This window comes from Somniosus microcephalus, chromosome 4 (assembly GCF_052327205.1).
Source record: "Somniosus microcephalus isolate GS21.2 chromosome 4, FLI_Smic_1.0, whole genome shotgun sequence".
Lineage (NCBI taxonomy): Eukaryota > Metazoa > Chordata > Chondrichthyes > Squaliformes > Somniosidae > Somniosus > Somniosus microcephalus.
Window position 1 is genome coordinate 91,505,953 of NC_140990.1, and position 15,812 is coordinate 91,521,764.

A 15,812-nucleotide genomic window follows, 5' to 3' on the forward strand; every position below is an offset into this window, starting at 1 on the left:
TCGAGGGGCCGTATGGCCCACTCCTGCTCCTATTATGTTCTTATTTCAAAAGGGAATTGGATAATTACTTGAAGTGGAAACGTTTTCAGGGCTATGGGGAAAGAGCAGGGAGAGTGGGACTAATTGGAGAGCTCTTTCAAAGTGCTGGCACAGGCACGATGGGCCGAATGGCTTCCATCTGTGCTGCATGACATGGAATAGCAGGACGACCTCACCACCATATCCCCCAGTCTGTGAATTTTAGATCCTTTCCCCTCTGCACTCATCCCTTCTACTTTCGGGGCTCCGCTCCATGGCCCTCCCAAGCGCGCGCAAGCCTTCTCGATGGGGAGCGACCAGACTCCTAGGCAGCCGTCTCGTCTTTGCACTGTGGAGTCTGTGCATGCCACGCAGCCCCCCTCAGCCCCAAACCTACCCTCCCCTCAGCTCCACCCTGCGACATCTCCCCCACCAACCACCGCCCCCACCCCCCCAACCGACCTTCCTGAATTTCTGCCCATCCATGTCCCTCCACGCTCGCCGTTCACTCAAGTTACCACCAGGAGGATGGGATGGGATTGGACAGAAAGTGTTGGATCCTTTGAAAGGAGGGCGGGGGAAAGGGGGAAAGTGGCCACACCGCACGAGAAAAGCATCTCTCAGGTCCGGCTTGTGATTAAACATCAATTTTGAAAGGGCGGTGGGGGATGGTAAGGGCAGAAATGTTGATTGAAGATAGGGCCCAAGGTGTTGGACGTACAAGAAACCCTTGGAATTATGGGTCGGTTGGCCAACCATGGGGAGGAAGGCTTGGGGTGGGGGGAGGGCGGTGGGGGGAGGGCGGTGGGGGGAGGGCGGTGGGGGCCGCAGGTGGTGTCGTTAGAGAGACATGAAAATACATTCAGTTGCATGGAGGACTAGTCCCGTCTGGACTGGGCCGCCCATTGGAAGCTCTCCTTCCGGATGGTTGCGAGGATGTCACAGCGGGAAGACCAGGAAGCCGGAGAAGGTGGAGTACTTCCAGCCGCCCATCAGGTTGCCCCGCTCCAGCTTCAGCGAGGCCTGGTCCCCTTTCTCCATCTGCATGAGGCCGGCGTTGGTGGCAGCCTCCCGGGTCACGTCCTGGTCTCCGGCAAAGGCCGAGATCACCGGCTGCCCGTTCAGGGTCAGGCTCACCTGTTGTAGCGAGAAGAAGGGCAGTAAGTCAGACATTAGCGGGAGGTCGCTGCGGGCTGGCGGGGGAGGGGGGAATGAGGCTCTTGGGGATCTGCTGATGTCCCCATCCGATCGCCAGCACCAGGAAGAGAGGAGGAGACCTTCATCGCTCCCCCTGCCTGGATTTGGCCCCAAGGCCCCAGAGGGTCAAAGGTCAGTGTCTGACCCACCAAGTCCCCCATTAGAGTGAGGAGACCTTCATCGCCCCCCTGTCTGGATTTGGCCCCAAGGCCCCAGAGGATCAAAGGTCAGTGTCTGATGCACTGCCCCACCCTCATCAGAGAGCAGAGGCCTTCATCCCCTCTGTCTGGGGTTGGATTTGACCCCCAAGGTCCCAGAGGGTCATAGGTCAGTATCTGACACACCCAGTCCCCCATTAGAGAGGAGAGACGTTCATCCCCCCACTCGATGGGCCGTGTTGCCATGGTCACTGACCTGAATGGTCTGGCGGTTGTACACCTTGACGACGTGGAAGGTGAAGCTGTAGATCCCCCTGCGAGGTGCGATGAAGGCGCTGAGCTCCCGGTTGAAATGGCTGCCGATATTCACCAGCACCTGCGACAAAACAAAGAAGCACCACAGACCGTGAGCGACGTCCAGAGTCAGTGAGAGGAGAGCCAGGAACACCAGGCAGACAGAGAGAGAGAGAGAGACAGAGAGAGAGACAGAGAGAGAGACAGAGAGAGATAAACAGAGAGAGAAAGAGAGACAGACAGAGAGAGAGAGAGAGAGAGAGAGAAAGGGACATGGAGAGAGAGAAACAGAGAGAGAAGGCAACTCTCACACACAGAACAAGGACAGTGTAGAGGGAGCTTTACTCTGTATCTAACCCGTGCTGTACCTGCCCTGGGAGTGTTTGATGGGACAGTGTAGAGGGAGCTTTACTCTGTATCTAACCCGTGCTGTACCTGCCCTGGGAGTGTTTGATGGGACAGAGTAGAGGGAGCTTTACTCTGTATCTAACCCGTGCTGTACCTGCCCTGGGAGTGTTTGATGGGACAGAGTAGAGGGAGCTTTACTCTGTATCTAACCCGTGCTGTACCTGCCCTGGGAGTGTTTGATGGGACAGTGTAGAGGGAGCTTTACTCTGTATCTAACCCGTGCTGTACCTGCCCTGGGAGTGTTTGATGGGACAGTGTAGAGGGAGCTTTACTCTGTATCTAACCCGTGCTGTACCTGCCCTGGGAGTGTTTGATGGGACAGTGTAGAGGAAGCTTTACTCTGTATCTAACCCGTGCTGTACCTGCCCTGGGAGTGTTTGATGGGACAGTGTAGAGGGAGCTTTACTCTGTATCTAACCTGTGCTGTACCTGCCCTGGGAGTGTTTGATGGGACAGTGCAGAGGGAGCTTTACTCTGTATCTAACCCGTACTGTACCTGCCCTGGGAGTGTTTGATGGGACAGTGTAGAGGGAGCTTTACTCTGTATCTAACCTGTGCTGTACCTGCCCTGGGAGTGTTTGATGGGACAGTGTCGAGGGAGCTTTACTCTGTATCTAACCCGTACTGTACCTGTCCTGGGAGCGTTTGATGGGACAGTATTAGACTCAAGGGGCTGAATGGCCTCCTCCTGTTCCTATTTAACAGACTCGAGGGACTAAATGGCCTCCTCCTGTTCCTATTTAACAGGCTCGAGGGGTGAATGGCCTCCTCCGGATCCTTTGGAAACAGGCCCGATGGGCTAAATAGCCTCCTCCTGTTCCCATGTAACTGGCTCCAGGGGCTGAATGGCCTCCTCCTGTTCCTATGGTAACAGGCCAAAGGGACTGAATGGCTTCCTCCTGTTCCTATGGTAACAGACTCAAGGGGCTGAATGGCCTCCTCCTGTTCCTGTGTAACAGCCTGAGGGGCTGAATGGCCTCCTCCGGATCCTATAGTAACAGGCCCAAGGGGCTAAATGGCCTCCTCCTGTTCCTATGGTAACAGACTCGAGGGGCTGAATGGCCTCCTCCTGTTCCTATGGTAACAGACTCGAGGGGCTGAATGGCCTCCTCCCATTCCAATGTAACAGGCTCGAGGGGCTGAATGGCCTCCCCTGTTTCTATGTAACAGGCTCGAGGGGCTGAATGGCCTCCTCCGGATCCTATGGTAACAGGCCCAAGGGGCTAAATGGCCTCCTCCTGTTCCTGTGTAACAGGCTTGAGGGGCTGAATGGCTTCTCCTGTTCCTATGGTAACAGGCTCAAGGGGCTGAATGGCCTCCTCCCTTTCCCACAGTAACAGGTTCGAGGGGCTGACTGGCTGCCCCCTGTTCCTACGGTAACATGCTCGAGGGGCTGAACGGCCTCCTCCTGATCCTATGGTAATAGGCTTGAGGGGCTAAATGGCTTCTCCTGTTCCTATGGTAACAGGCTCAACAGGCTGAATGGCCTCCTCCCGTTCCCACGGTAACAGGTTCGAGGGGCTGACTGGCTGCCCCCTGTTCCTATGGTAACATGCTCGATGGGCTGAACGGCCTCCTCCTGTTCCTATGGTAACAGGCTCGAGGGGCTGAATGGCCTCCTCCTGTTGCTATGGTTAAAGGCCTGAGGGGCTGAATGGCCTCCTCCTGATCCAATGGTAATAGGCTTGAGGGGCTAAATGACTTCTCCTGTTCCTATGGTAACAGGCTCAAGGGGCTAATTGTCTCCTCCCGTTCCCACGGTAACAGGCTCGAGGGGCTGAACGGCCTCCTCCTGTTCCTATGGTAACAGGCTCGAGGGGCTGAATGGCCTCCTCCTGTTCCTATGGTAACAGGCCCGAGCGGCTGAATGGCCTGCTCCTGTTCCTATGGTAACAGGCTTGAGGGGCTGAATGGCCTCCTCCTGTTCCTATGGTAACAGGCCTGAGGGGCTGAATGGCCTCCTCCTGTTCCTATGGTAACAGGCCTGAGGGGCTGAATGGCCTCCTCCTGTTCCTACGGTAACATGCTCGAGGGGCTGAATGGCCTCCTCCTGTTCCTATGGTAACAAGCTTGAGGGGCTAAATGGCTTCTCCTGTTGCTATGGTAACAAGCTCGAGGGGCTGAATGGCCTCCCCCTGTTCTATGGTAACAGGTTCGAGGGGCTGAATGGCCTTCTCCCGTTCCTATGGTAACAAGTCCGAGGAGCTGAATGGCCTCCTCCTGTTCCTATGGTAACAGGCTCGAGAGGCTGAATGGCCTCCCCATGTTACTATGGTAACAGGTTCGAGGGGCTGAATGGCCTTCTCCTGTTCCTATGGTAACAAGTCCGAGGAGCTGAATGGCCTCCTCCTGTTCCTATGGTAACAGGCTCGAGAGGCTGAATGGCCTCCCCATGTTACTATGGTAACAGGTTCGAGGGGCTGAATGGCCTTCTCCTGTTCCTATGGTAACAAGTCCGAGGAGCTGAATGGCCTCCTCCTGTTCCTATGGTAACAGGCTCGAGAGGCTGAATGGCCTCCTCATGTTACTATGGTAACAGGCCTGAGGGGCTGAATGGCCTCCTCCTGTTCCTACGGTAACATGCTCGAGGGGCTGAACGGCCTCCTCCTGATCCTATGGTAATAGGCTTGAGGGGCTAAATGGCTTCTCCTGTTCCTATGGTAACAGGCTCAACAGGCTGAATGGCCTTGTCCTGTTCCCACGGTAACAGATTCGAGGGGCTGACTGGCTGCCTCCTGTTCCTATGGTAACATGCTCAAGGGGCTGAACAGCCTCCTCCTGTTCCTATGGTAACAGGCTCGAGGGGCTGAATGGCCTCCTCCTGTTGCTATGGTTACAGGCCCAATGGGCTGAATGGCCTCCTCCTGTTCCTATGGTTACAGGCCCGAGCGGCTGAATGGCCTTCTCTTGTTCCTATGGTAACAGGCTCGAGGGGCTGAATGGCCTCCTCCTGTTCCTATGGTAACAGGCCTGAGGGGCTGAAAGGCCTCCTCCTGTTCCTACGGTAACATGCTCGAGGGGCTGAATGGCCTCCTCCTGTTCCTATGGTAACAGGCTCGAGGGGCTGAATGGCCTCCTCCTGTTGCTATGGTTATAGGCCTGAGGGGCTGATTGGCCTCCTCCTGATCCTATGGTAATAGGCTTGAGGGGCTAAATGACTTCTCCTGTTCCAATCGTAACAGGCTCAAGGGGCTAATTGCCTCCTCCCGTTCCCATGGTAACAGGTTCGAGGGGCTGACTGGCTGCCTCCTGTTCCTACGGTAACAGGCTCGAGGGGCTGAACGGCCTCCTCCTGTTCCTATGGTAACAGGCTCGAGGGGCTGAATGGCCTCCTCCTGTTCCTATGGTAACAGGCCCGAGCGGCTGAATGGCCTGCTCCTGTTCCTATGGTAACAGGCTTGAGGGGCTGAATGGCCTCCTCCTGTTCCTATGGTAACAGGCCTGAGGGGCTGAATGGCCTCCTCCTGTTCCTACGGTAACATGCTCGAGGGGCTGAATGGCCTCCTCCTGTTCCTATGGTAACAGGCTTGAGGGGCTGAATGGCCTCCTCCTGTTCCTATGGTAACAGGCCTGAGGGGCTGAATGGCCTCCTCCTGTTCCTATGGTAACAGGCTCGAGGGGCTGAATGGCCTCCTCTGGATCCTATGGTAACAAGCTTGAGGGGCTAAATGGCTTCTCCTGTTGCTATGGTAACAGGCTCGAGGGGCTGAATGGCCTTCTCCTGTTCCTATGGTAACAAGCCCGAGGAGCTGAATGGCCTCCTCCTGTTCCTATGGTAACAGGCCTGAGGGGCTGAATGGCCTCCTCCTGTTCCTACAGTAACATGCTCGAGGGGCTGAATGGCCTCCTCTTGTTCCTATGGTAACAGGTTCGAGGGGCTGACTGGCTGCCTCCTGTTCCTACAGTAACATGCTCGAGGGGCTGAACGGCCTCCTCCTGTTCCTATGGTAACAGGCTCGAGGGGCTGAATGGCCTCCTCCTGTTGCTATGGTTACAGGCCTGAGGAGCTGAATGGCCTCCTCCTGATCCTATGGTAATAGGCTTGAGGGGCTAAATGACTTCTCCTGTTCCTATGGTAACAGGCTCAAGGGGCTGAATGGCCTCCTCCCGTTCCCACGGTAACAGGTTCGAGGGGCTGACTGGCTGCCTCCTGTTCCTACGGTAACATGCTCGAGGGGCTAAACGGCCTCCTCCTGTTCCTATGGTAACAGGCTCGAGGGGCTAGAGGGGCTGAATGGCCTCCTCCTGTTCCTATGGTAACAGGCTCGAGGGGCTGAATGGCCTCCTCCTGTTCCTATGGTAACAGGCCTGAGGGGCTGAATGGCCTCCTCCTGTTCCTACGGTAACATGCTCGAGGGACTGAATGGCCTCCTCCTGTTCCTATGGTAACATGCTCGAGGGGCTGAATGGCCTCCTGCGGATCCTATGGTAACAAGCTTGAGGGGCTAAATGGCTTCTCCTGTTGCTATGGTAACAGGCTCGAGGGGCTGAATGGTCTCCCCCTGTTCTATGGTAACAGGCTCGAGAGGCTGAATGGCCTTCTTCTGTTCCTATGGTAACAAGCCCGAGGAGCTGAATGGCCTCCTCCTGTTCCTATGGTAACAGGCTCGAGAGGCTGAATGGCCTCCCCATGTTCCTATGGTAACAGGCTCGAGAGGCTGAGTGGCCTCCCCATGTTCCTATGGTAACAGGCTCGAGAGGCTGAGTGGCCTCCCCATGTTCCTATGGTAACAGGCTCGAGAGGCTGAGTGGCCTCCCCATGTTCCTATGGTAACAGGCTCGAGGGGCTGAATGGCTTCCTCCTGTTGCTATGCTTCTTTATGGCACAGAAGGAGGCCATTTGGCCCATAAAAGACTTACATTTATAAAGCGCCTTTCACGACCACTGGATGTCGCAAAGCGCTTTACAAACAATGAAGTACTTTTTGAAGTGTAATCACTGCTGTAATATAGGAAACGCGGTAGCCAACTTGCACACAGCAAGATCCCACAAACAGCCGTGTGCTAATGACCAGATAATCTTTTATAACAATGTTGATTGAGGGATAAATATTGGCCCCAGGACAACTCTCCCCAGCTCTTCTATCTGCCATGGGATCTTTTACGTCCACTTGAGAGAGCAGACGGGGCCTCGGTTTAACGTCTCATCTGAAAGACGGCACCTCCGACAGTGCAGCACTCCACTGGAGTGTCAGCCTAGATTTTTGTGCTCAAGCCCCTGGAGTGGGACTATGAACCCACAACCTTCTGACTCAAGAGGTAAGTGTGCTACCCACTGAGCCACAGCCCATGCTCTTCAACTAGACCTCTCTCCTCCAGTCCCATTTCCCTGCCCTTTCCTGTTCTATTCTTCCTTCTCCCGTTCCCTTTTAAATGGTCTCTCAGCAGCAACAACTTGCATTTATGGAGCACCTCTAACGTAGTAAAACGTCCCAAGGCCGCTTCACAGGAGTGTTATCAGACAATATTTGACACCGAGCCACATAAGGAGATATCAGGGCAGGTGACCAAAAGCTTGGTCAAAGAGGTAGGTTTTAAGGAGCGACTTAAAGGAGGAAAGAGAGGCGGAGAGGTTTAGGCAGGGAATTCCAGAGCTTCGGGCCCAGGCAGCTGAAGGCACGGCCACCAATGGTGGAGCGATTAAAATCAGGGATGCGCAGGGGGGCAGAATTAGAGGAGCGCAGAGCTCTCAGAGGGTTGTGGGGCTGGAGGAGGTTAGAGAGATCGGGAGGGCCGAGGCCATGGAGGGATTTGAAAGCAAGGACTCCTTGATAACTCCCTCTAATAGACCGTTCTCTGCTCTGATACCCCTCTCTCTGCAAACATTCATTCCAATGCACCCTGGGTGGTAATCCTCAGTCTGTCTGTTCCCTTGTGACCCCGTTTCCCAGTAGGCACTAACCATTCATGGTTTACCCTACTTGAAATCTGTCTGAATTCTGCATACCCTTCACTGTGGGAAAAAAATCCCTCCATTGTTCGAGCCTTTCTCTCTGATTCCTGGTATCATTCCGGGGAATCCCTGTCGTCCCCTTTCCATAATGCCAATTATCCTTCTTATACTGGGGAGGTGGAATCCCAGAACTGCACACAGTCCTCCCCCTGGGCTTTGACCCACCACCCCGGAGTCAGCCGCGGGTCAGTGGATCTCACACTCTCGCCTCCGAGTCAGAAGGTCGTGGGTTCACAGTCCTCACTCCAGAGACCCGAGCCCCCATAATCCAGGGCCGACACTCCCGGGTACCAGTAACTGAGGGACAGGCACGATGGGCCAAATGGCCTCCTTCTGTGCTGCAAACCACTGGTCTCGTTTTGTCTATATCGCTACTGAAATAAGTCCAGCGGTCAGAACCAAAGGGGAAGCGATTCGAAACCGCATGGGGCTGGAGCCAATGAGATGGCCATGCAGGGGGACAGGGAAGGAAAGTTCTGGGACCCCTGTAGAGCAGGTCCGGTAGCAGCAATCCAGGACAAGGGAGGCACACAGGGGATAGCTTTGGCCCCGGACCAAAAGCAGGTCCAAGCCCAAGATCCCGCCTTTAAGGCCGCCCTAGTAAGGAGAAACAATTTAGAACAGGGTTACTGGCAGGCTGCTAGTTATATTAAACAATGTAAGTTGTTTAAGCCGGAGGCAGGGAAACAGGCAGCTGGGATTGTACCTGACGTTAGAAATCCTCAGCCTGCAGCAGGTACACTCACAGGCTGCACAGGTAGGCGCTGTGGCTTGTGTCAGGGGAGGAGCCATTCCACCCACCGTTCAGGACACTCCCCCAATCCTCTGGGATTCAGATGGGGAGGAGTCCGAGCGCGAGAATCCCGCCCCCGAGTCAGGTTTGGAACCTGGGGGCGGAGACTCACAGCCTGCTGCGACAGGCGGCGAGGGATTGCCTGTCCCCAGCCCAGGTTTGGGAAGGGAGGGACCCGAGGGAGAAGGTCCCCAGCCAGCAAGGACTGTGACCCGAGCTAAGGGTCCGCTTGCCAGGGTAGCCCCACCAGCGACACTCCCTAGGAGGTCTCTTCAGGTACCCCAGCCCAAGAAGGTATGGTCACCAGCTTTCCAGTTAAAAAGGGCGGTCTCCCGAGTCAGGGAGAAGCCAAAAGACAGAGGTCCCCAACCAGCAGCCATAAGCTGCGAGGGACGAGAAGTTGGGATCAGTCCAGCTTCGCTGCAGGCAGTAGCCTGCAACAGTCCTAACAGAGATTAGGCTAGCCGCCCGGAGATGGGCGGCGCTTGTATATAGCTTTGTTTAAGTGTAATAATGTGTACAAGTAAGTTAGAGTGTGTTAATTTTAATTTTATATTGCAATCAGTAGTTTTAAGTATTAAAGTATAAGTTTTAAGTATGGAACCGTTCCAGAGTGTTGTCTATGTGAGCCGAGGTCACGGGACCCGATCACATTCCCCCGAGCCAGGGAACCTGGCTAGATTTTTTTTAAAGTCTTTTTCAGAGTTTCGAAAGGTGCGGAGGACCATTGTGTCTTTGGATGCTCGTGGAAGGGAGCATCCCTAGCCCACTGCGGGAGGGGTCTGCGGGAGGCAGATGCCCATGAGGGGAGCTGGCCAGGATGACTGGGATCCAATTCAACCCAGTATTCTAGAGAGACCGGCTTCACGTATGGGGAGGCCTCCCTCCGGTTCCCGAGGATACGAATCGTCACCCCAAGGAAAAGATGTTTTGGAAATTCTGTAAGTTTGACTTTTCAGAGGTCAATAAGACCGAATTGTAACTAATCATGAGTGATAGCAGATTCGGTTTTTTTTTAAAAAGGGGAAGCTCGTTTTCTTCCGTTTGTGGTTTTAACAAATATGTTTTGGCTTGGTGTTAATTTCATTAAAGATGTTGTATCGTGATAAAGCTCTATGAGGTCACAAGTGGTGCAGGGGTATTAGACCCCCTCCGTGCTTGTATTATTGTAAATAATCATGTTTTTCTATCGATAGATGCCTACCGTGCACTGCGATTCTCTCTGGGTAAGGGGGATGGAGGTGTCGGGGGATCAGAGATAGATAGCAACATGTATAAGGGAAGGTTGTTTGTGGGGGGTCAGAAATCTTTGCTCACCTTTAATAGGATACTGCAAGCAAGTTTTAGTATCCAAGGAGGACTGTAAGGTTCGCAAAATTTCAGCAGCCCCTGAAGATTATTTGATTAAAGAAAACCTGGTTGGAATGTACTTTAAAAATGGTTGGAATGTACTTTAAAAACCCAGGACATCAAAGATGGCTGCAGTAGGCCTCGTGTAATAAGAGAAAAACAGCCTGTCTGAGTATTTAAGTACTTGAAACTGTCAATCAACTGCGGTTTAGGAAGTTTCAACATGGAACAAAGGATTGTTTGTTTACAAACTCTTAGCAGTGTTGACTCAAGGGCTTAAGTGATTGCTGTCAATCTAGTTGCGATTGAAATGTAACCACAGAACAAAGGATTGTTTACACTAACATTCAAGTACTGTTTATCGAGCAGTCACAGGACAAAGGATTGTTTACACGAACACTTGAGTACTGTGTACCGAACACTTAAGGTTTGTTTGCCCAGCACTCGAGAAACCAGTGGGACATTTCAAACTGAAACAGCTCCATTCACAGACCAGTCAAACGAATGGGAAATGCATCATAGCCACATTCAAACCCATTATGGTCAATGGGGACAGATCGGCCCCTTTTGTGTGACCCAGATACGTCCAGATTTGGGCGCGAAGATAAGGGCTCCCAATGGGGTATAAAGATAGTCCCTCAGGAAGCCATTCTCTCTCTCTCTCTACTGCCTCACCTCCGGTGCCCTGCCTTCAAGTGGAACAGCTCAGCAGCCCGCCCAAAGAAGTGGAATACCAGCAGTTACTTTTGAATTACTGGGGTATCTCTACTTCGGGTGGTGAAAAATCCAAGGCAGACCGCAGGGGCACGGAGCAGGTGTTTACTGGTGAGCATATACTTTCTGGCCCATTACAAGGCAACCTAGATAGGTATAAGGGGTGGGAACTAAAGGGGAATCTTGTTAAATTGTCATTTAGTCAATTTTCCCTCGATGTGTCCGTCTTTCTCCTCCCCATTAAGTAAAAGTGTGCTGTATTCATAGTTATTTTCACTGTATAGCAATTTATTCTTTATTTCAATAAAACATTGGTTTTCTTTGCACCCAAACCACTGGTCTCGTTTTGTCTATATCGCTACTGAAATAAGTCCAGCAGTCAGAACAAAAGGGGAAGCGATTCGAAACGGCATGGGGCTGGAGCAGCTCAGATATGCCTGACTGGCCAGACAATAACCCCCAAACCAATCCCTTACATGACATGGAAGAGCAGGACGACCTCGCCATCATATCCCCCAGTCTGTGAATTTTGGATCCTTTCCCCTCCGCACTCATCCCTTCTACTTTTGGGGCTCTGCTCCACAACCCTCCCAAGCGCGCGCAAGCCTTCTCGACGGGGAGCGACCAGACTCCCAGGCAGCCGTCTCGTCTTTGCGCTGTGAACCCACTACAGTGCTGTCTGTACGTTCCACACAGCCCCCCTCAGCCCCAAACCTACCCTCCCCTCAGCCCCACCCTGTGACGTCTCCCCCACCAACCAACCCCCCCCACCATTATCACGTTGCTGTTTGTGGGAGCTTGCTGTGCACAAATTGGCTGCTGCGTTTCCTACATTAGAACCGGTGACTGCACTCCAAAAAGTACTTCAAAAGTAAAGTGCTTTGGGGCGTCCTGAGGTTGGGAAAGTCGCTATATAAAGGCAAGTTCATTCGTTTTTTTCGAAATCATGCTAAGTATCTGTACCCCTTGATTTGAGATGATGTTTCCCCTGTTTGGAGAACTCGGGGGCGGGGGTGGTCACAGTCTCAGAACAGGAGGCAATTTAGGACTGAGAGGAGGAGAGATTTCTTCGCTTGGAGGGTGGTGAACCGTTGGGAATTCTCCACCCCAGAGGGCTCAGCCGTTGAGTATATTCAAGGCTGAGGTTGATAGATTTTTTGAACTCTAAGGGAATTAAGGGATAGGGCGGGAAAGTGGAGTTGAGGTCGAAGATCAGACCTAATAGAGGTCTTTAAAATTATGAAAGGTTTTGCTAGAGTGGCTACAGAGCGAATGTTTCCACTTGTGGGGGAAGAGAAAGAATGACTTACATTTGTATAGCGCCTTTCACGACCACCGGACATCTCAAAGCGCTTTACAGCCAATGAAGTACTTTTTGGAGTGTAGTCACTGTTGTAATGGGAAACGCGGCAGTAAATTTGCGCACAGCAAGCTCCCACAAACCGCAATGTGATAAATGACCAGATCATCTGTTTTTGTTATGTTGGTTGAGGGATAAATATTGGTCAGGACACCAAGGATAACTCCCCCCTGCTCTTCTTCAAAATAATGCCATGGGATCTTTTATGTCCACCTGAGAGAGCAGACGGGGCCCCTCGATTTAACGTCTCATCCGAAAGACGGCACCTCCGATCAGTGCAGCGCTTCCTCAGCACTGCACCGGAGTGTCAGCCTAGCTTTATGTGCTCAAGTGTCTGGAGTGGGACTTGAACCCACTAGAAGAGCATAACTAGAGGCCATCAATATAAGGCAGACACCAAGAAATCCAATAGGGAATTCAGCAGAAACTTCTTTACCCAGAGAGTGGTGAGAATGTGGAACTCGCTACCACAGGGAGTGGTTGAAGCAAATAGTATCGATGCATTTAAGGGGAGGCTGGACAAGCATAGGAGGGAGAAGGGAATAGAGGGTTACGCTGATAGATTTAGATGAGGAAAGACGGGAGGAGGCTCGAGTGGAGCATAAACACCGGCATGGACTGGTTGGGCCGAATGGCCTGTTTCTGTGCTGTATATCCCATGTAATCCTGTGTAATGATTGTATTGAATGGCAGAGCAGGCTCGAGGGACCGAACGACCTACTCCTGCTCCGATTGGTCTGTTCCTCCACTCCTTTTCTTTAGCAAAAGGACCTTGGGGAAGATTAAGGGAATTTTTTTTACACAGCGAGCTATGATGATCTAGAATGCACTGCTTGAAAGGGCGGTGGATGCAGATTCAATAACAACTCACAAAAGGGAATTGGAGATGTATTTAAAAAGGAAAAGGAATTTCCAGGGCTAACGGGATAAGAGCTGGCAGAGACCCGGGGTCGGGGGGGGGGGGGTAGTGGGACTATTTGGACAGCTCTTTCAAAGGTTCTAAGATTCCCCAGAGCGACCTGGCTTCCCGGTCCTCGAACACCCGCTGGCTCACTCCGCTATACTCTCCAAGGGCCTCTGCCGCGATCACCTGCGTTAATTTGGCGCGTTTTCACCATACCGCGACGCCCACCGCAGTCCAATAGCCCACCAGCACTCAACCCGTCCGCGCTCCAGTGGGAAAAACGGTGCCGGGAAGGGTGCATCCGGTGCCGGTCGGGAAATCCCCCGCCCCCTCCCACTCCCCCTCCGCCCCCTCCCCCCCATCTTGCTCACCTGATCGAAGTAGATGGTCATGGTGTGGTTGCTCATCTCCGAGGGCTCGTGGTTGGTGCCCCGGATGGCGGAGAAGGCGGCCTTGCTGCCGGCAGAGCGCACCGACAGTCCCAGGGCGCTGGCCACGCCCGCTGGCTCGGTCAAGGGGTCGGAGTCGCACACCACCAGGCACTTGCCCTCCAGCACCACCGGCTCGGTGTCATTCTGGGCCCGGCCCGGGCTGAGGAGAAGCAGCAGCGGCAGCAGGCAAACCAGCATGGCGGAGGCAAACCCCCAAAAATTGACGCAAGGCCCAGCTCTCTCTCTGTCTCTCCCCCTCTGATGGCCCCCCGACCCCCCTTCACCCGACAACCAGATGGTTCCACCCGTGCCTAGGCCCGGGAACCCTCCAATGGTGGGCCTCTTGGTGACCTCAGTAAACAATCACAACAGAAAAAAAAAACTCGCCCAGGTATCTTCTCAAAGGTAAAGGCTCCAAAGTCTCAACTGGTCAGGTAGGCCCAGGAAGAGGTGTGGGGTCAAAGGTCGGCGGCCCCTCTTCAGCCTTGCTGACGAATTGGCGGGCGGATTCGACGGGCGTGTCGACTCCCAGGAGGTCCGTCCACGAGAGGTGCCCACAACTCTGTCAGGTCTCACCTCCCGACCCACGACCCCTCCCCTAACATCCACTGCGGCTCAGTCCCGTTCTCTCCCGGGATGGGCAGACATAGCTTCCCCAAAGTCTGATGGCGTTTCCTCGCACTCTCCTCCTCCTCCTCTCCTTTGATGGGCTTCCCTCTGGCCTGCTGACTAACGCAGGTCCTCCTTTGGTGTCGGGGGTCACTGAGAGCAGTGGTGGGGAGAGGGTTCCAGTGGGAAGGCGGTGCACGGGAGGGAAGGCGTGGGCTCTCCTCCTACCTCACTTGCAGTGGCGATCGGCCCAGATATCCGCAAGCGCTCCGTCTGATCTGAAAGGAGAAGAATGTACACAGATGTCACTCTGAGCTCCACACATATCGGCCGAGGGAAGTTCTGCTTTGCTCTATTCTACAGGGAGGCTCTACGTCAGATCCCCTATTGAAGGGAACGATTCACTCCCGTCTAGTTCTGTACGGCCCGTGTGTGTCTCAGTGTCAGCTCCTGTACATGTACAGTACACAGCAGGTAAAAGGGAACGATTCACTCCCGTCTGGTACTGTACGGCCCGTGTGTGTCTCAGTGTCAGCTCCTGTACATGTACAGCACACAGCGGGCAAAAGGGAACGATTCACTCCCGTCTGGTACAGTACGGCCCGTGTGTGTCTCAGTGTGAGTTCCGGTACATGAACAGCACACAGCGGGTAATAGGGAATGATTCACTCCCGTCTGGTACTGTACGGCCCGTGTGTGTCTCAGTGTCAGCTCCTGTACATGTACAGTACACAGCGAGTAAAAGGGAGCGATTCACTCCCGTCTGGTACTGTACGGCCCGTGTGTGTCTCAGTGTGAGTTCCGGTACATGAACAGCACACAGCGGGTAATAGGGAATGATTCACTCCCGTCTGGTACTGTACGGCCCGTGTGTGTCTCAGTGTCAGCTCCTGTACATGTACAGCACACAGCGGGTAAAAGGGAGCGACTCACTCCCATCTGGTACTGTACGGCCCGTGTGTGTCTCAATGTGAGTTCCGGTACATGAACAGCACACAGCGGGTAAAAGGGAGCGACTCACTTCTGTCAGTTACTGTCACCCGTTTGTGCGGCTCAGCTTCCCGGTACCAATTAGGAGGGGACAGCGATCAATTTGGCAGATGCCCCAAGGGAGATAGAATTCATGGAGTCCAATGCTGAAACAGGGGGGCAGAGTCGCCATGCCTCTTCTCTAAAACCTGATTTGTCGCACTTCAACTCCACAAGAGAGCACTCAGTGAGGGAATCTCAGCCATCCTTCCAGCATCGAGCCCGACAATCTGCAGAGAATCGTAGTGGAGGAGCTCCACTGGGAAGGAAGGGTTAAATCCCGGTACCGTTGAGCCACGCGATCGCTGCCCGTGCAACACCCGGTCTGACAGTTTGGTGAATCTGAGTCCCCGCCCGATCCCCTCACTGCCCCGTGCTCACAGCCCCACTCCTGAGGTCCCGTGCACACTCTTACCTGTCGGTGCTGCACAGACCCGTTCACTCCGTGCTGCCTCCCTCGCCCTGTCTGCTGAAGACTGCACTTCAAAGCCAGCCTGTTCTCTTCAGCTGTCAGTCTAGATTGAACATTGCTTCCGCTTCAGTGCCCTCTCTCTGTCCCTCTGTCTCTCTCTCTCTCTCTTTCTCTTTCCCTCT

General features: G+C 53.7%; 1 protein-coding gene across 1 annotated transcript; it reads right to left on the bottom strand.

The window, feature by feature from the left end:
* Positions 1-957: 957 nt before the first annotated feature.
* LOC147119508 (cerebellin-1-like) lies at positions 958-13,778 on the bottom strand. The gene is made up of 3 exons (XM_085984106.1): positions 13,521-13,778; positions 1,630-1,749; positions 958-1,155 (listed from the first exon to the last, which is right to left on the bottom strand). Exons 1-3 carry the CDS (start codon positions 13,776-13,778, stop codon positions 958-960), a joined length of 576 nt encoding a protein of 191 aa, XP_085840232.1.
* Positions 13,779-15,812: the final 2,034 nt, after the last annotated feature.

Excerpts from the sequence above, each read along its gene's own strand:
- LOC147119508 (XM_085984106.1), bottom strand. The coding sequence starts at position 13,778 with ATGCTGGTTTGCCTGCTGCCGCTGCTGCTTCTCCTCAGCCCGGGCCGG. Across the intron at positions 1,750-13,520 it reads TGACCATCTACTTCGATCAG|GTGCTGGTGAATATCGGCAG; the intron begins GTGAGCAAGATG and ends GTTTTGTCGCAG. Across the intron at positions 1,156-1,629 it reads ACAACCGCCAGACCATTCAG|GTGAGCCTGACCCTGAACGG; the intron begins GTCAGTGACCAT and ends TCGCTACAACAG.